Raw genomic sequence first — 19,352 nt, 5'->3', positions numbered from 1 at the left:
GCTCTGCAGGGAACGGAGCGCGTGGTCAGGGCTTCCTCCTAAGTTGTTGGAAGCCAGTCGGAGTCTTCCCGCTGATTCCAGTGGGGTTTGAAGCAGTGTTTCAGTGAGTGCCTCAGCACGGGAAGAGACTTTCTGGCTGGAGAGTGGGAGTCTGAGATTTCACGTGCTGCCAGGAAAGAAGGAGGGTGGAAAATACTTCCCCAGAACCAGACCCATGCACAGGCTCCCACTGAGGTCATATATCAGTGGCAGAATTTATCACTAGAAACAGGGAGACTGCTCTTTGTAGTGTTGCCCAAAGAGCACCAGCATAGCTTGTACTTGTGAAGGCAGGGAGGCACAGACAGACAAAAAGTGAAGCCTTGGGCTCTGTCCTTCTCTCACTGGGGTTATGGAGATTGAGGGAAAGGAGAGAAAAATGAAAGGGATCATACGGGGGCGCTGAATCTGAGTGAAGTTTGGAAGAATGGGAGGGAGGTGGCAGTAAATGAAGTCAAATTCTGTCAAGCCATAGAGGGGAAGGGATGCTAAGAAGAAGAAGGAAATGTTCAGCAATAAGGAGGTGTGTGCACAACGGCTGTAGCTGTATCTAGAATTTCTAATGTGGTGGCAGCACAGAGTGATACTGAGTAATAAGGAAACATCAACTAAGGTGGACAGGTAGGATTAGAATGGGAGGTGGAGAGCCTGAAAGTAGCGGTGGGATGGGAAATCCAAGCAAAACATCTCAATAGACCGTGACAAGATTTTTCTAAACAAATTTGACAGTTACGCATGTTCTTCAAATGCAAAACTGAACGCTGGGGTGCTGCCCAGTGCCAGTCCTGTGACATAGTGCACATTGAGGGAGAAAAGAAGAGCTCGAAGCAGGGATGCATCACTGCATTGCCTTCTTGTGTGAAGGCTTCAAAAGGTTTCATTTATGAATGTTTGTCAAGCACGTTGAGAGCTGCAGATGGAGGATGCTAGGGAGGTGCTAAATATTGTTGCCGTTTATAAATCTTAACCTTTAAAAAGCTGTCTCCTTCAGCTTCAAATGTATGCATTTTACACAAGTTTTGTGGCATTAGCTATCGTTCTTGTGACCTGGCACGGGACAGCAGTGTTGTGATGGAAACATCACATTCAGAACAAAAACTAGGTTTTGTATACTTTTTTTTTTTTCCTTGGGAGCAAGAAATACCACAGAGTGCAATAAAAGCAACTGCTGTGGATAGGCTGGAGCTGCTTTGGGTTTTCTTTTTGTTTGATATTCACGTGCTGCTTGCCAATGTTTACTGCTGAGATGCTTTTAATATGTATATATATTTTATTGTATGTATAGTCTACTCATAAAGGGGGTAGGAATTTCAGGCTTGTTAAGATTTGCCCCTAGTATGGTACTGTGATTTCTGCTTCCAAAAATGCCTGCATACAGAATTGCAGGTAAATATTGTCCTTCTTTGAATTACCTTGATTGGAAGAATCTTAATGTAATGTAAATCACACTGAGGCCTATTTCTTAAGGGGTTTTAGGTGCTTGTTTAACTTACATAACATGGGTAGTCCCACTGACGTTCGTGGAGCTGTGTTTTTGCGTTGTGATTTTCTTCTTGGTGGCATGTATTTATGGCAGCTCTGGGAAATGATCATCTGTGGCAAACAAAAATTCAGTATTCTCTGATACCCTCTAGTGGATGCTGACGAATGTTCAGGTAAATGATGTGAACTCTAGAGAGCAGTGTGTCCTCGATGGACAGTCTCAGAATTTAGGGCTGGGAAAAGGAGTTCTTAAAATTCTTACAACCCCAAGCAGCATCTTCAGGCTGGGTGAGCTACCCTGACACTCCGCTGAAGTCAAATTATCTGCTGATATCAAAGTAGCTGCAGGAGTTCAGTCAAGTATCTGCTCCCACAGCCCCTTATTAGCTGCGGGAATTTATATAAAACTTCCTAAAAGTGCTTCTTGTCATGGCTCTTATTGAAGAAGTGTGTCTTGCATGTACGTGACCTGTTCCAGAGCAGCCAGCAAGACAGAGCTGGGGCACTGCACAGCCTATTACCCTGAATACTCGAGAGAATAAGAGAAATATTTTTCCCATAAAGAAGTAACTAGCGGTGTTTTTTCTTTTGCTCACTGCTTGTTCACTTCCCTGAATTACGGGGAACTTTAAAAAAGAGCCGTGGGTGATGGTGTTCACTGAAGCGAGGGAAGTGCTGGAATCAAAGGCACAAACCGGGTGGCTGTGGAAAATGGTGCTCGTTTTACCTTCTCTGCGTGGTGTTGTTGCTGCCTGCTGGCTGGTAATAGCAAGCAAGGGTCAGCGCAGGCTGCGTTGGTGAGCAGGCAGATCGGGGATGTTTTCCAGGCACTGCTCTGAACTGCGTGGAGTGACACAGGGGTCTGGACCCCGTGCTTCCACACAGCACCCACCCACCCGCTGCCTTTCTCCAAGGAGCCCTTAACGCTGTCTTCTCGGTGCCTGAGTGATCAGGTCGAGTGATTGCTTTGTGTAGGATGTAGCTTAGCAGTCGGGCAGGTATCTGAAATGCAATTACAAGTCTTCCTGTGCTTTTTGCTCCCCAGCCTTGTTTCAGTGAGCAGAAGAAGACCAGTAACCTTGAGGCCTACGTGAAATGGTTCAACAGACTCTGCTATCTTGTAGCAACGGAAATCTGCATGGTAAGTGGAACAGATGTGGCGTGCTTTACTGCTGCTCGAGGTACCGCTTTAAGGTAGCACATTAATAAGGAAACCTGGGGATTTATTTCTTATGACCTAGCTAAGCGTCTGACAGTAAGTTTTAGCAGTGCTGCATTCACAGAAACAACCTGATAAATGACAAGCATATTGCAAAACAGAGCTGGCAGCACACTGGGGATACGCTTTCTATTGATGTAGTAGGAGCACAGTGTGGAATAATGAACCCTGCAGGGAAAAAGAGAGGAAAAAATGCCTTGAATTATCCTCTGAGATTTCTGCTGGAAAAGATTCTAGCGGAGCAGTATTTGTTAGCTGTCATCCTGAAGCTCTGTTGTGCATGTGAATTCCCATCGCGTGGTGCTTTGTCCTGCTGCCCATTGCTGTAGCTGTGACTGCTGTGTTTTGTTTTTTTTCACTTGGTAGTGGTTTTAGTTTGTTTAGATTGACTCCATCAAAATGAAATTAATGTTTTCCCCTTTGAAGGGGGGAATAGTAACAGGATAAACAGCCTCCATAGCTTGTGATTTGACAGCGTTGTCGTCTTAAGATCTTCTTTGAAAGGTGGGGTGATTCCAGCCCAGTTGCAATGTGGATTAAAATGCAAGGTTCCATTAGGCCTGCCCGTCTTGCTGAAAGGCCCAGAACAGGGGAAAGAGATTAATGCAGGGAAACAAAGCCTTTCTGGGAGAAAGGTGCTGTGTCAGACGGGTGTGAAATCCTGCCGTAGGAAAGTCAACAGTGATGTGCCCACTGACTTCAGGGAGGCCAGCAGGGAGCACTGCTTCTGGGCTGTTTGGGATGCCTGCTCCATCACTAAGACACTGAGGCAAGCCTGGGTGCTGCCATGAAGTCCTTCTGGGTCATCGCAATGAAAACTTTGATTTTTGGACACTGCCAGTCACCGGCATCCACTGGGTTGCTGGAATAGAATTGGGGCCAGTGGCTGATAGCAGCAGGTAGTTTAAGTAGCATGGACCCTGCTATGTGTGGGATGATTACCTGAGATGCCCTCCAATTCTGCATGTGCTTATTATAAATCTTTATTTTAATTTGCAGCCTGCAAAAAAGAAACAGCGAGCACAAGTCATTGAATTCTTCATTGATGTTGCCCGAGAGTGCTTTAACATAGGGAATTTTAATTCACTGATGGCAATCATTTGTAAGTACAGCTCCTAACCAGATGTCACCACGGGCTGTAACAAATAAAGGCGAAGCCTGACTCTCATCCATGGCTTTTCTTTTACGCTTTCTCCCTCACAGCTGGAATGAACATGAGCCCAGTTTCCAGGTTAAAGAAGACTTGGTCAAAAGTGAAAACAGCCAAATTCTTCATTCTTGAGGTAAATGAATAAATAAAGGCATGCTGCTTGAATTGTGTTTCGGATTCTTTGTTTTTGTGAATTTTCCCATTCCAATAAACAGTAGTTAGAGTCTTTACTGTTTTTTAGGAGTTAGGCTTCCAATAAACAGTAATTAGAGGGCATGTTTTTTAACCACCTATTCGAACAGTTTATGCAGGGTGGTTGGCTTTTGTATGGAGAATACTAGGATTTGGCATATATAAAATTTGCAGTCCTTAGTCTTCAAATAAAAGCTCAGAAAGTTATTAATAGAAAAAATCTTAGTTACAGTCATGATCTGTGCCTGCAGAGCTCTCATTGTATCTGTGGTTCACGGGTTTTGTGTGCATGTGGATTTTTGAAGATGTAGGCTAGACTCTGTTTACGATTTGGTACAACTAAAGGCAAAGCTGCCTTCAGAGGATGCAGGTTGTGTTCTAACCAATGTGTTGTCTTTTGTGTATCTAGCACCAGATGGACCCTACTGGTAACTTCTATAACTACAGAACTGCACTGCGGGGGGCTGCTCACAGATCCCTCACTGCACACAGCAACAGGGAAAAGGTAGGTGTGACCACATCCCATTCACCTCCAAATGGTTGGTGTGCATTGCTGCTGAGAGCGTGACTGAGACACTTGATGCAAGTGCTCTCCTCTCTTCCATGGGGCACCAGTGCAAAGCTTGCACACTGCTAAGCTCAACCAAAAATTTAAGTCAGCAGCTGAAAGGAGTCTGCAATGGATCGTGGGGCTTTTGTGGACTTGCTCTCAGGGAGCTGGGAAGGGCAGGACATGCAGTAGGGAGGACTTCATTGCGAGCATCTCTGTATCTCTTAAAAATTCATATTGTGTAGAATGATAAACCGGGTGGAATGGGTATTCCAGATTAAAATGACTTCTGTTTTGGTATGGAGCATGAGCTTGGCAGGCCCAGGTGGAGCTGCACTTTGTTGCAACTGTGCCAGCCACCTTCTCTGTGCAGACAAGCCCTTACTGTAAGTGTATGATTAGAGAACAAAGCACAGCACTCAGAGATGATAAGCTAGTTCTCCATTTATATTACAGAAAGATGACCTACTGCAAGTCATGCAAAAAAAAAAGTCTGGTCTGAAGCCATTGTAGGAAATTTGGGGTGAAATTCTCTATTTGTGAGTTTTCATTTCATTTGGTTGTTGATGCCATCTTGCTGAGCAAGATTTGAGCCATCAGTGTTAGTGGCAGATATATAGCTTTCTGAGACATCACTGATACTGCAAAAGATCAGATTGATGAGATGTTAGTGCATAATCCTGCTGGTTTGGGCCTCAGTGTGCATCTTGTTCATTTTCTTCTTTCTCCATTCAGTTCTCTTATTTATTTTTATGAAGGAGTGTTTGTGTTTAACATTGCAATTGCACATAGTAATAAATGGGTAACCTCTGCACAAAGCGTGGCTAAGGTGGATACTGCGTGAACAAGCATAAGGCAGAATTGAATATTCTTTCACTAGAGGAGCCAGGCTAGATGCTGATCTCACGTCCCTGCAAATTTGATGTAAATCTGCTGAAGCTAATGGAATCTTGCAGCATTTATGGTGAAATGAGATCAGCAGCTGGTCGCAGGCTGACTCAGCTGCAAAGGGAGTATGCTGAGTTGTTCTGAAAAGCACTTCTGTATGCAAGGAGGAGACAATGGCTGTGGATATTTGTGAGCAGCAGAAAATTCTTTTAACTCTCCCAGAACACAGCAAGGACCCATCAGTCAGATCTCTTTGGAGTTTCGTTCTACTGCAACCATGATATATATTCAAGCCAGCTGCTTTATTGTTTGATTTAATTTCCTGTGGAAGTTCGCAGTCTCTGCCATATCTCTCCCCCTAGGAAGTTAGGATGGAGGACAGAGAGATTATTAAATTGAAAGGAAGCTATTTTACATAAGAAGAAGCCTATATTCTATTTCTCTTGTGTACATAACATTAGTTCAAATGATCAAGCACATGACTTGGTGGTTGCTCATGCTGGGTATTTTACAGTGCCAGACAGAGAAGGTCGTGTCATTCATGCTGTAGGAATTAAGGAATTGTGTTGCCTATTGTAAACCAGATTATTAGTTACTCCTTTTAATGACTTTGAGTAAAATTGAAAGAACACAATCCCTTTTTCGATCAAAGATGTTACCTTCTTTTGTAGTAAGCTTGTAGCAAAGTGCTCTCATTGAAGAAAATATTTTTCCTCTAATTGAGCTGTGCTTATAACAGTTTGAGGTCGCAGTCCCCTCTGCCCCTCTCCTCAGCAGTTGGGCACCACAGAAACACACATGGAGACTTCGGGCCTCAGTCCACCTGCTTGAGAAATACATCATCCACTCCATCGTGATCCTCAGGGTGCTGGCGTGAGCCTGCAGCACAGGCTGTAGGAGAAGATCTCAGGATACCCATGGAGGATCCCCTGAGCTCAGTCCGGACTGTTGTAATCCAGCCCTTTCCTTAGGGTGTAAATGGTGTAGTTACAACTCCCTGTACTTGTTCAGAAGCAGGCTTGTAAAAAAACACGGGAAGGCGGCTCTCAAAAGCAGGAGATGTGATACAGAGGCAGAAGGAAACCTGCCAGAGTGCAGGGTGAGAAGAGCACCACTAACGAAGGAGGGCTGGTGCCTCGTGCAGCATTCAGAGCACTGTGCTCGTCAGGAACTAAGCCTGGTTTTAGCTGACCTGTTCCATCTCCAAAATAAGGCAGTCCACTGGGAAACCCAGTGCTCAGTGCTAATGCTGGGTTTCTGATCGGCTTTGAAATGCTGGGAGCGTGTACAGCGCCGTGCCGTGCGTCGCTGCCATGCGATGCTGCGGAGCAAGAACACGTCTGATCTCATCAGCTTGCTTCTTCCTGCAGGAGGCAACTGCCCTTCGGCGTGTGGGTGGGTTTGATGCGCTGGGGGGAATCAAAAGGGAGTGAAATCAGAGTTTCTGGCACTAACCCAGATTTTATGCTAGCAAAGTGCCTGGATTGAAGCCAACGTTAAAGTGTAACTCTATCCACTTCTGTTGTTTTTACTACAGAAACTCGGAAGGCAAAACATGCAGGGTGGCATATTTTTATTGGGGAAATAAATGGTGACCAAAAGATACAAATCCTCTGGAGATGAGTGGAGAACTGGTATCCCAGGGAATGTCTTTGCTGCGTTTTGGATGCAGATGAGAACAAACTGCCCACGCTCTGAGCTGGCTGGTGGCTCTGTAACTGTATTAGCATGGCACTGAGCCCACGTTAATATACCTTCCTTCTCAGCAAGGCTTTTAGTTTACGTTCAGTACCATTAATGATGGTGACCTAGCTCCCAGGCAGTGTGGAGCAGGCAGAACAAGCTTGTATCTGTCTGAAAACAAGTATGTAGGCAGAGGCTGGCAGTAATTCCTAGCCGGAGATCAGTGCCTGGCTCCAGCTCTCTGTGTCTCTTTTGGCTTTATACGACCACTGCCATCCTGGACAGTGAGTATCATAGTTTTTGGTAGAAAACAAACCATAGGCTGAATTGCGTTCCTTACCTTAGGCTGGTTCAGACAATGATGCTGTGATGTACCAAGAGATAATAAACTGGGTTATTAGTATTTTCTTAGTCATGGTATTGTGCTCGGTGCACTTTGTTTTCAGTTCACACTCACTTCAGCGTTCTTTCTCCTGATGACTGAAGGTGTCTCTATACCATCCTGCCCTTTTGCTTGCCTGTCACTCTGCTGCTTTATAGGTGCACAAAACACTGAAAAGTTAATACTTTTTTTCTCCTCTCTCCTGGCTGAGTTCTCATTTCATGCAGAGAAAATACTGAAGTGGAAAGATAATAGTTATGCCATTTCTTTTCACAGATTGTGATCCCCTTCTTCAGCCTATTGATCAAAGACATTTATTTTTTGAATGAAGGATGTGCTAATCGCCTTCCAAATGGACACGTCAACTTTGAAGTAAGATCTGAAAACTGTTTTTATCTTTCCCATTCTGACAGCACTATGTAAGACTGCTCGCCTGCAATTTCAGTGCAGACCAACAAAGACTGAGTGTGCCAAAAGGGACAATCTCAAATGACTGCTTGAAGGTTAAACCAAGCTCAGAATGTTTTCTAAAAGCAATAATGTATATATTTTATACAAACATGACAAACAGATTATTCTGACTTGCTTCATGTGGGTTGGCTGCTAGAAATGCCGTGTCAGCAGCGTACATGATTATACACATGACTTGGAGGGGAAGAGGACTTTTTCAGCAAACAAGGAAAGCTGTATTTGCCTTACACGCATGCTTTGACAAATCAGTATAAAACACTTTTTACTAAATTGTATCTGCCTTCTTAGCCCTGTCTCACTTCGATAAAGAGACTTGGCAGAGTAAGACAAACTAACTGTGGTCATTACGGAAAGATTAGAATACAGGCAGAATTACATATAGAGTACAGAGTCACTGTGTTCATGAGTTAAATATCGTGCTATTGATGTAAGGATTAGAACGTGTTATCTCCTGCCTGTAAGTCTTACCCTGAAGAATTTCTATCAACAGAAGTAGGATATTCCCCCGCAGCCCCAGCACTAGGTACTAATATATCCTATGCCAGAGAGGGTGGTTTTATGGTGGTGCAACGTGTTGCTAGTGGCTGTGTGCAGGCACTCGGGTGTTTACGTTGTGCTGTGCCTTGCAATTGCTGTGATCATGTAATCTGGTGGGGGGGGGGAACAGATGAAATGCTTTTGAAAGAACTGACCCATGTCAATGAGAAAATGGTTCTCCAGCCCTCAGATTCTTTGTAAATCATTTCTTCGGCACCTCTTTGATCAGTTGCATTAAATTTCTCTTTCAGCCATTCCCATTGTGAGATAGTGAGTAATGCATAAGATAAAGCCTGGCATCCCCTTAAATTATATCAGAATATTTTTGCCATGTACATTTACTGTTGGAAGGCCTAAAGAGTTGTGAGGGATTGGAGTCATTCCACTTCATGTGATGTGTATAATTCTGTTCCCTCCCATTTCATCAAAGTTTATGCCCTCTGTTCTTAAGTAAGTATAACCCCAGCTTTGTTCCTGGATACATTTTCACTTATGTAAGAAGAAATGCAGCACACCCTTTCCTCCCTCTTTCCCCTGTAAACAAATGGTGAAAATGCACCCATCTAAAAGACACAAGGCTCCTTTCTCCTCATGTCATAGAATCATAGAATCATAGAATATCCTGAGTTGGAAGGGACCCTTAAGGATCATCAAGTCCAACTCTTGACACCGCACAGGTCTACCCAAAGTCCTTGTGGTTGGCACGAGGGATCCTGGATCCTGGTCTTCTGCTTGGATGTGGTTACTTAGTGGGATAATGGTACTGTACCTGAATGGAATGGTTTTATCTTCACAGAAATTTCTGGAACTGGCTAAGCAAGTAGGAGAATTTATAACATGGAAACAAGTGGAATGTCCCTTTGAACAAGACGCTAACATAATCCACTACCTGCATACTGCTCCCATTTTTACTGAAGATGGTAAGACAATACAATCTCTAATCACTGAAAATACGTCTCTTCATCACTACTAATTAACAACCTGATTCGTGCTCTGGAGATCTCTCTTACTGACCGGTTCTTTCCTAGCTTTTCTGTCACACAGCTTGTGTATTATCCCCAAACTATCAACATGCTTTTGCAGATAAAACCATCTACCCTGTAAAGCTGCTGCCTGATTGCTTTTCTCTAGTCCATAGCTTCTCTGTGAGGCGCTGTCTAGGAAGTTGCCATGCTGGTCCTATTTTTGTAATCAAGAAAATGGCCACAAACCCATGTCATGGACTGCTGTGAATGTCAGCTGTCCCTTAGCCAAACTCATTCTGTGATTGATGGAGCCAGGACTAATCTCTTCTGCAAACCAACGCTGGCATTTCTTTAGCGAGCACAGCTTGGGGCTGTGGTAGTCCCACTGACCTCCTTCACTACAGCAAAGAAATATATTATCTACAAAAAAGAATTTTTAAGAAAAATCCTTTCTAGTAATTAATTTAAGCTGTAGCTATGAAAAGGCTGGTCTGAAATTATGTCTTTGGTTGTCTTTTTAGTCCTATCTGTCTTTTCTTTGTTTCTTTCAATTTGGTGTCCAGCACAATGGGCTGTGCCACTTCATATTGGGTCATGTCAGTTGCTTCTTGTACATTGTCACGCACAGAAGTCATCTATAGCTATGTTCCCATAAGCCATACTGGCACTGGGTTTATTTTTTCTCGATTCTGTAGGCAGTTTTCTGTACTGATCCAGGTTAATCAGACCAGACAGCTTTTATTTCATAGTTAAAAATGTCAAAATAGTCCCTCAAAAATCCTGCCTAAGTGCTAAGAAAAATGACTACCAAAATTGAATAATTAATGCAGTAAAATGAGGCATTTGTTCCATATTTGGGCTCTGAAGGGACACAAAGTGAAAGTCAAGGGTATCTCAGAAGTGGTGTTTAAAAGTACAGTTTTGGGGCTGGTAGACTGAAAAAAAGTGACCTCAAGCCACTAATTGCTTGCAGATTTTCTCTCCCATATCCTCTGCCATGTTCCTACACTTCAGGAGATGCCCTTTGTAGAAGCCACAGCAGGCCTCCCCTGTTAGCCAGGAGGAAGTGCTGGGTGGAAAGATTCACCCTGAGTAAAAAATGGGAGAATGTATCAGATAGATGCAACCCTGGCATGTGAGGTACAGCTGGACTGTGCTTGTCATGGTGTGGAGGAATAGTGGGCCAACCCTTGAGTATTAAAATGTGCTTGAATTGTAACACAAGTCTGAATACTGAGGTGGTTCCTGCATTAAAGAGTAAAGCATCGCTAAAGAGTGAAATGAGGACATGCATGTGAACACACATCATAGCCTACTTTAAAAAAAAAAGTGTGAAGACAGTGAGACATCAATGCACCACCAAAAAAAAAAAAAAAAAAGACCTGTTTATTTTCTTCTACTGTGCTGCTTCTCTGGTTTCTGTAACTCATTCTTATCTTGGGGCTGTTTTGTATCCAGTTAAGATATCATGTTCTCTTAAGCTTTAAAAAGATCGAGGAAGATTAAGTTGTGTTAAGTAATGGGAAAAGCCTTAATTTTAAAAGTGTGCTTGCTTCACTCTCAATTCTCTTTTTAAATGTTTATATAACACTTTGGTAGCAGCACTGTGATGAATAGGCCCAGATCTCTTTATTCAAAACTGGAGACCATTTAACTCTTTAGTGTTGTTATAAGAATGTCATGCTAACATATTTTAACTCTGGGCTCCTTTATGGTTCCATCAAAATTAACTGATTTCCAAAGGTAAAAATGTGAGCTAAACTCCAGTGTCATACTGATTTCCAGATACATGATAGACCATGAAGAGCGGGAGTTCCTGTTGCAGTTGAAATACCGTTTTTTACCTTTTACAGGTTTGTATCTGGCTTCCTATGAAAGTGAAAGTCCAGAAAACCAGACTGAAAAAGACAGATGGAAATCCTTAAGGTAACCACTCACTGTATCAGCTCAATTCTGAAGTACCTCCAAAATGCTGCACTGATAGTCAAAGCCTGTAAAGTGCTGGCATTTAAAGCGTGACCTCTGTTGGAGGTCTTTTCCATTTATGACTAATTTACAGAGCTGGGTCTGTGCTGATAAAAACTAAACTTAATCTCATATTATCCCCCGTTTAAAGGGTATCTTCCACTTGTGTGTTTATACAGTGCTGTACCTGTAATCTTCCTACAGTTTACATCTCTTATTTGTAAGAGATTTATAAGTGATGGTAAATGGTTTGATGTAAATGAGAATCTGAAGAGAGTGATGTAAAACAATCAAAAAAACCACCACATTTATATTTACTATTTTTTCATTGTTCTTATGTTTTAAATTTGCAGATCCACTATTTTAGGAAAGACTTGAAGATTAAGAGATTATTGCAGTAGGTCAAAGAAAAGAAATCCGCAAACATTTTGCACTACTGATTCCAAAGATGCCTGTTTGGGATGTAGACAATTTACTTTGTTTGAGTTTTTTTGTTGTTGTTTTGTTTTTGGTTTTGTTTTTTTTTTTGACTGCCTAACATGCTGGATGAACTGGATTCATCCACTGAAATCAACAGAACTGTGCACATGGACGCTTTTCTAACTATGAGAGAGATAAAGGAAGGACAGACCATTTGTGGCTGTGCCCAAACTGCGTCAGGATCACTGTAACCTTTGCCTCTGAAGGAAAACAGAAGAAAAACAGGAGCATGGAGAACCATGGTACTGCAAAAGAGAATGGAAATGTAAAAATAAAAATAGACACGCCTATTTCAGAAGCAGGTGCTTCAGATAGCAGCTCTTTAAACCCTCTGAGGATTATAAAATTAAACTGACACAGCAGCAATCTGGTTCATTGCTGAATGAAGAAAGAAGAACTTAATCTTACATTAGCAGTCCCCCAGCCTTGTTGAACAAAGCACTGACTGCAACAGGTATAAGCTTCCAGTGGATGAAAATGCCATCACTCGCTCATACGTACACATGTATGTCACATACAGATCAATCACATCGGCATGGGAGAGTTGGACACATCCTATGAATTTTTACAGAGAATGATCTGAAGTATGGCTATTGCTTAGTTACTCTTCCCACCACTGTTGTTTTTCTTACTGTGAATCTCGGCAGATCTGCGGAGGGCATACAGTGTAGACGGTGTTCCTTAAATACCACCTCTCCCCCAAGCTGAACTGAAGAAGCAAATTACTCTGGGCTCAACTTACCTCTATTTAATGTATGTAGTGTTCTCCCTAATTTTGTTCATGGTGAGATGCATCCATTAGAGGGCTTTATCACACTTACAAGAAAAGATACGACATTAGCATTTGAAAAAAATCTATCAGGTTCCAATTAATACAGTACTGTTTGTTTTGCAACATGATGCTAAGAGGATGGGAAGGGGGAAGTAATTGCTCAGAAGTGGGAACTATATGGTATGCTTTAAAAAGACAAAGGTTTTCAGACTGGAATGAATGAACTAAAGTACAAAATTTGTCATTCATTAACAGATAACCATTTTTATCTTACTTGGTTTTTAGGGTCTAAACCATATCCACCACGTCCTTACAGATAATAGAGACTGTGGCTTCTCTTCTAACTGGTACAATGATCATGGTGCTCATATATTATCAATAAATGATAATGAACTGTATGGATATTAGATTCAAAACTAAGCCCTAACAGTAGACTACTTGTTTGTATGTGAAGGGACTGTTCCACCTGCCCCAAAACAGACCTCAAAAAGCTTTGATGAAACCTAAATGCCATGTGATATTGAATTTTGTTTTATTACTGATTTGATACTGGCCTTTCAGATTTTCCAGTCTTTCTCCATCTACAATGGCAGAACATATCATTTGCTTTGAAATCATTAACTGCTTTATTTCAATTTAGAGTGATTCCAAAATGACTGTAGGGTTTGGAAAAATGAGGCTAATCGTAAAACCTGGCTCTGCATTTAGCCAGAAAGGTGGAACTGTTCCTGCTCACTGCCAAGCCTCACAAAAGTTACCCATGCATGAGTGAATTGTTGAAATGTGAGGGGTATTGGTGAGCTATTGTTTGAGGGCAACCCAGAAAATTAAGCTGATCTGGGGTACGGTGGCCTGAGACATGTTCTACGTGACATACTAAAGCTTGGTAGTGTTTACAGTGCTGTTCTTGTGTTGGGTTTTGATCTGTGAAAACCTGTGCAGTCTGGACCGTGGCAACCTGGAATCCACTCTTGCAGTTTTGTGAGATGAGCAGTCAAAGTGAGCAGGACAGTTTCATCCAGATTTGTGCACGGAGGGGCTCGAGGCAGAAATCCAATTCTCCTTTTCGTTTATCTATCAGCACATGAGTTCATGTAGGGGCAACGTATCAGGGGAAAATGTCATGTCAATACTCAAGCTGTGTATGGAAGAACTAAGCGTAAGATTAGTACAGCATCATTCCAGCCAGGGAGCAATGCTTCTGGTGACACTGTTGATAAGCTGTTTGTTAATTTTTGTACATGAGCTGAGAGCTATACAGAGAAATGTACGCACACAGCCATTCCTTCAAGCAGAACCATTTCCAGAGTGATGCCACTAAAATCCTGTTTAATTCCAAACAAATCCAGAGCAATAACCACAAATGTACCTGCAACAATGCTAATGCTCATAAGTGTTTGCTAAATGGGCTTTTTTTTTTTTTTGTGATGTCTGAATCTTTTTAGTAGGCACAGTGTGACTTCATGATGGAATGGGTTTTTTCAGTCATCTGAAACCCCCCACAGGTGGATTGGCCCTTCCTTAAGAATTGTTTCTTAAAGTGCAAATGCTCACTCCTTTTCTAATGATCCCATTGAGGCTGGTACAGCTGAGGTATTAACACCCAGGAGATTAATCAAAATGTGATTGTTCTTGATAATATTTTACATTTTGGGGTACCTTCCTGCAATCAGGCAATTTTATAAGAATGAGTTAAAATTTGGTCTCATAAAGTTTATCGATGTTGCAAGCTAAACAAATTCATAGTCCAAAACTTTCAAACCTCAGTGCTTAAAATGGAAGCACAGAAGTCAGATTTAGGGAGGTATTAAGGGCTTAGTGGGGCTTTCAGAAGCACCAGATCATCTTTAAATCTTTATGTAGTCACACACTTTTTTTCTTAGAGGTGCTAAACATCCTCATCTCTTGGTGAATACTGAAGCAATTACTGCTTGATAGAGGTGCATGGTACATTGATCCATAGCATGTGATCTCCAGAAATGCTGACTGCACCTTGCAGATAACTTGGAGGTGAGAGTACACAACAACTTAAAATGAGACGGCAATACTTTCAAAATAGACTTGAGGAATCGTGGCTTGCCTTCACATAGCTCTGTGGCCAAAATCCTATTGATTTAAATTGATTTTCAAGAGTTAAGTTACAGCTTCGGTTGCATTCGTGCCTTATACTTGGCCTGACTCGGGAGTACAGCTCCAGACAGCAGGGTGGTGTGGTCAGAGCTCTGCTTCACCAACAGGCATTACAAAGCCTGAATACAACTGGGAAAAAAAAAAAAAAAAAAAAAAAAGGATGACAATTTGGGGAATGGATTTATTTCAGAAAAAAATACTAGCATTATGTGAAATACAAAATGAGAAAAAACAGATCTCATACTTATGTATCCTTGCTAGAAACATGTGGAGAGCTCTTACCATGATTTAAAAAAAGAGTGGTGTCACTTAATGCCAAACACTAGGCCACCGTAAGGCATGTAGTCATTAGACTAACATCAAGACAAGTTACTGTGGCATTTCAAATAAAAAGCAGTTCAAGTGTAGAGAGACTTTTCTCAGCTTGAAGGTTTTTTATGATGTGGTCAGTAGCGATAAGATAATCACCCCCTTAAAATCAAGCCAGTCCCTTACTGATACCCTCGTTACTTTATCATGCTGTGTTGCAATAGTTTATGCACCTTTTTTTAAAGCACATGAGCACTGCAAATCCAGTTCAGAATGGAGTTCAGGTTAATGAAGCTGTAGTTGGAGTTATCAAAAAGAAAATGTTTTAGTAGAAAAGATGGTTATGCATATCAGTCTAAAAATGTTATGCAGTTAATGGTATCTGGCCTAACAGTGACTGCTTCAGAGAGGGAGACCAAACCCAGCACGGGGATGTGTCAGAGGAAAAATTCCCATTGATTTTGGTGGGTTTTGGAGCAGTCCTGCAAGTACACTGTTTAAAGTTATGTATAGGGATCAAATTGCATTGGCAACTGGTGTAGTGCTCGGCCTTTCATTTGAGCCAACTGCAAATCTCAGATGGGCAGGTGCACTTAACAGGGTGAAAATCCAGCCTTGGCAAAAGTTTGCTTTGACATTGTTGTAGTTTCAACAGCAAATTCAAGGACTGAATTTGATCCAGTGAATTATCTCATCAGAGAGCAAAATTTGGCCTTCTGGCTTTTAAGAAATCTTTTTTTTTTTCTTTTAAAGTGGTAGAAATCAGCACTACTGTCTCAGGAGTGTCTTTCTTTGGAAATTAAAACCCCTTTGATTGTCAACATAATTTCTTTTGTTGTAACTGCAGAATAGGATTAGGAAGTGACAAGGAAACATGGAAAAGCTCCTTTGGCACTACTCAGAGGCTCAACTGTGGGCCAAAGGCTTTTTTTGTTTTGTTTTGTTTTGTTTTGTTTTTAAAAAAAACATTGTTAAGTGAAATTACCTCGGTAGTTGGTGCAGGGCATTACTGAATTGTGGCAAGGGAGCAGTGCAGATCCAGCTGGCGTCTGTCTGGCAGCACATACACCAACCGGTGGATGCAGCAGTGATCAGATGTTCCTGTACAAAGCTGTCGTGCACATCCATATCTGAGCCTGCACCCTTAGGTTTCTGATGCTTTTGAAAGGTAAGAAATTCTTGGAAGTTCACCTGAGGCAAAACATACTTCCCTCTCTGTCCAACAGAATAATTACAAGAAAATTCTTTAAACTAAAAGAGGTTCCTCTGGAGGACTTGAAACAATGGAGAATCTGTTATTTAGTTGACAGAATTTTTAAGATCTAAGCAGCATGGTAAAATAAGTACATAAGAATTATGAGCAATACCTTGATGGTTGTTAACTTTTATATTTCACAGCATGGCAGCAGAGTGGAAAATGACACCTGTGCATGTGCTATTCCTCTTAATATCAATGGCAGCTGGGCAGTCCAAAGCAGGAGAGAATCCAGTGAAAAAATGATACACACAGCAAGCTGCTCCCATATTTGTGTTTTCACATTGGGTATGTTGGAAAGAAAGCACGTTGCCTTGCAGTGGGTCCCTTTCCCTGCAGCCAGTGTTAGCTGCTCTGTAGAGATCCAGTCCCTGAGCTGATCAGGGAGGCAGCAAGCAAGTCACCCTTTTTAATGAAACAGATCTGGAAGCTACAGATCTGGAAGCTAATCTGTTTTGTACTTATTTATTTTACAATTCTTTTTGCATATTTTCAGATATGCAGAAATTATCAAATACATTAAGTTAATGCACATAGAAGGCATCACATTCTGCATTTTTATACTATGCAAGATGTGTGTTAGAAGTTAATAGCTTGTAGGGGTGGCATTTCCTACATTCTGCACAGGTGCAAGACACTGAAACTCTGGCGATAACCTGAGTTACAGAAAAAAGTACGAGTTAACTCTTGGCTAGATCCCCTGCCTTGCACTGTGGCCAGCCTCAGACTGTAACGCTGTAAATTCAGGGTGGCTTAGAATGCCACCTCTCCCTCTGATACCTTTCCTTCCACAGAAGTGGTATTTTGCTCTATCAACAGCTTCTGCAAAATGCCGTACCAATATTTTTCTAGTTCTCTGCCATACAGGGGCTCTGCAGTCATACGCCAGAGCTGTCACGTTGGGAGTCCTTCTCCCTTCTTCCCTGGCACTAAAAGTGCTAGCCCAGACAAATACTGCAGTGCAGCAACATTCCCAGCCCTTCGTGAATCCAGAAGACTTAGAGTTCAGAGCTCACAAGTCCTGTAAGTTAAATATCTGTACAGTAAATTTCCTTCTAATATGTGCACAACCTATTTAATGGACTTCTGACCAGTAACTTCCAGCTACCTTTCAGAGAAAATGCAACTTCCTCAGTGAACTGTAACTGGTCAGTACTCTGTCACTGCTTTCATCGTTTAATTGTGCTTCTAGAATTCCAGGCTTTTGGGGATAACTGAGCATATGACGCTTTCCTGGTGTTTGGCCCATGAGTCAAAAAGGGAGTTTGAAGAGTTGAGAAAACAGAGACTAGAGTCTAGACACTTGACATGATCTGTACTTCCAAAACAGCCCGGGCTGGGTTATCACTTACAGTATGTCCTCACCTTGAACTGGAAGGAATAGTTCCAGCAGAATCCTCCTAACTCTTCCTGAGCGATACAAGCACACAGCTATTAAATTTTAAGTGTTTCAAGATACGAGTCTTACAAACGTGTAAGTACTTCCCTTAGGAGTCAGTCTGTAAAAAGAAATAAAACTGCTAGTATGCCATGCAGGTGGGAAATAAATTAGCTGCTGGGTTCCCGAACTGGTGACTCTAAGCAAGTATTCATTGGTATATAAAGGTGAGAAATCAGATTTTAGTATTTTTTTTCGCTTTTACCAAGTTCTGTGAAATGTGACATTACCAGTTATCTTAAACCTATAACCCAGGAACACGCTATTCCAAAACATTTATTCACAGACCTAAACACACAGGGTAAAAATGAGTAAGCAGAATTGTCCTGATATTCAGAATGAGGAATTCAAAGATGGAGCGATGTGTCCGCAGTCACCTGGGAAGCGTGTGCATTCCAAAATTACCCCATATTGACACCCAAATTCTAGTCTTACATTTCATCTGTTATAACTCCGTTTTACAATTGTGCTTAGAAAAATGGACAATAAATTATTTTATTTTTAAATGAGAATAAGCTAGGAAATAAAAGAAATATGGATTAAAAGACTGGTAGATAATGATTGTGGGAGCAATAGTAGTGAGGGGCTCCGCTTTTCCTGTACCTTTTCCTTTAAATTAAGCTATTTCATGTTATGATCAGCATTTTTGGGTCAAATCGAAATCCCCCTACCCTCCATAATACTAAACCCATGTAGATTTGTTAGAAGTCCTCAAAACAAATATCACCACTTTATTAATTGCGCAGGCAGAAAACAGTAAAAGTTACTGGAAAGTGGCTGTTATAATTTCGTGACTGTACATAGATCTTGCAAAATGTTAATGGTAATATGCATACTGTACCCCACATGAACACCGCCAGGATAGCATGGTCATTGTTACGCTTTATAGCTGTTGTGGAAAATGTCTTAACCCGCGTTCATGATTATAGTGCCCATCCTACTTCCATGCCTTTTTATACAGTTGTGGTAAGATTGTTCTGAAATCCTTTTGTCAGTCATGTTCAAGCTAACTTACCTATGTATAGAATTTATATATTAAACCCCCCTAATTTATACTGTGTTTTAACAGTTTGCCTGAACTGTCTATGGTTTCTAAATTTTGTAATGTGAGTGTCAAATTAGAATAATAAAAAAGAAAAATTGGCTCAGCTGTGTGTATTTTGTTTTTCAGCTTTATTTCTCGTAGAGATTTCAACAGCTCTAAATTACAGTATAGGCTGGAAAGAAACTCTGGTTGCTTTGAAAAACCAAAAATACAAAGATACCCCTGACTCAACTCAGCAGTTCATGAATATGCATGTGGAAATAAAAGTACCTGTAGTTTCTGCTTTTCCTCATTTCTACTCTACTGCTTCTCTTTCCATCCTCATACATTCAGAAGATTGCACTGCACTGTACACTACCAGGAAAAGAGACAATTGCTCTTATTTCTCATTATAAAGTAT

General features: G+C 41.5%; 1 protein-coding gene across 4 annotated transcripts in view; it reads left to right on the top strand.

Annotated features, from left to right (window-relative positions):
- The window catches only part of RASGEF1C (RasGEF domain family member 1C), a 74,593-nt gene extending 55,538 nt beyond the window's left edge, over positions 1–19,055 (top strand). For all 4 annotated transcript variants that reach the window (XM_027468433.3, XM_072044667.1, XM_027468432.3 and 1 more), the window contains 8 exons: positions 2,567–2,662; positions 3,740–3,842; positions 3,944–4,023; positions 4,492–4,587; positions 7,862–7,957; positions 9,390–9,513; positions 11,412–11,484; positions 11,877–19,055. In XM_027468433.3, the coding sequence (XP_027324234.1) occupies positions 2,567–2,662; positions 3,740–3,842; positions 3,944–4,023; positions 4,492–4,587; positions 7,862–7,957; positions 9,390–9,513; positions 11,412–11,484; positions 11,877–11,901 (693 nt within the window). In that variant the 3' untranslated portion in view covers positions 11,902–19,055. The remainder of the gene's footprint in view (positions 1–2,566; positions 2,663–3,739; positions 3,843–3,943; positions 4,024–4,491; positions 4,588–7,861; positions 7,958–9,389; positions 9,514–11,411; positions 11,485–11,876) is intronic.
- Positions 19,056–19,352: the final 297 nt, after the last annotated feature.

Source organism: Anas platyrhynchos, chromosome 14 (assembly GCF_047663525.1).
Source record: "Anas platyrhynchos isolate ZD024472 breed Pekin duck chromosome 14, IASCAAS_PekinDuck_T2T, whole genome shotgun sequence".
Classification (NCBI taxonomy): Eukaryota; Metazoa; Chordata; class Aves; order Anseriformes; family Anatidae; genus Anas; species Anas platyrhynchos.
The sequence above is the reverse complement of the archived record's forward strand: the minus strand, read 5'-3'. Positions and strand labels throughout refer to the sequence as shown.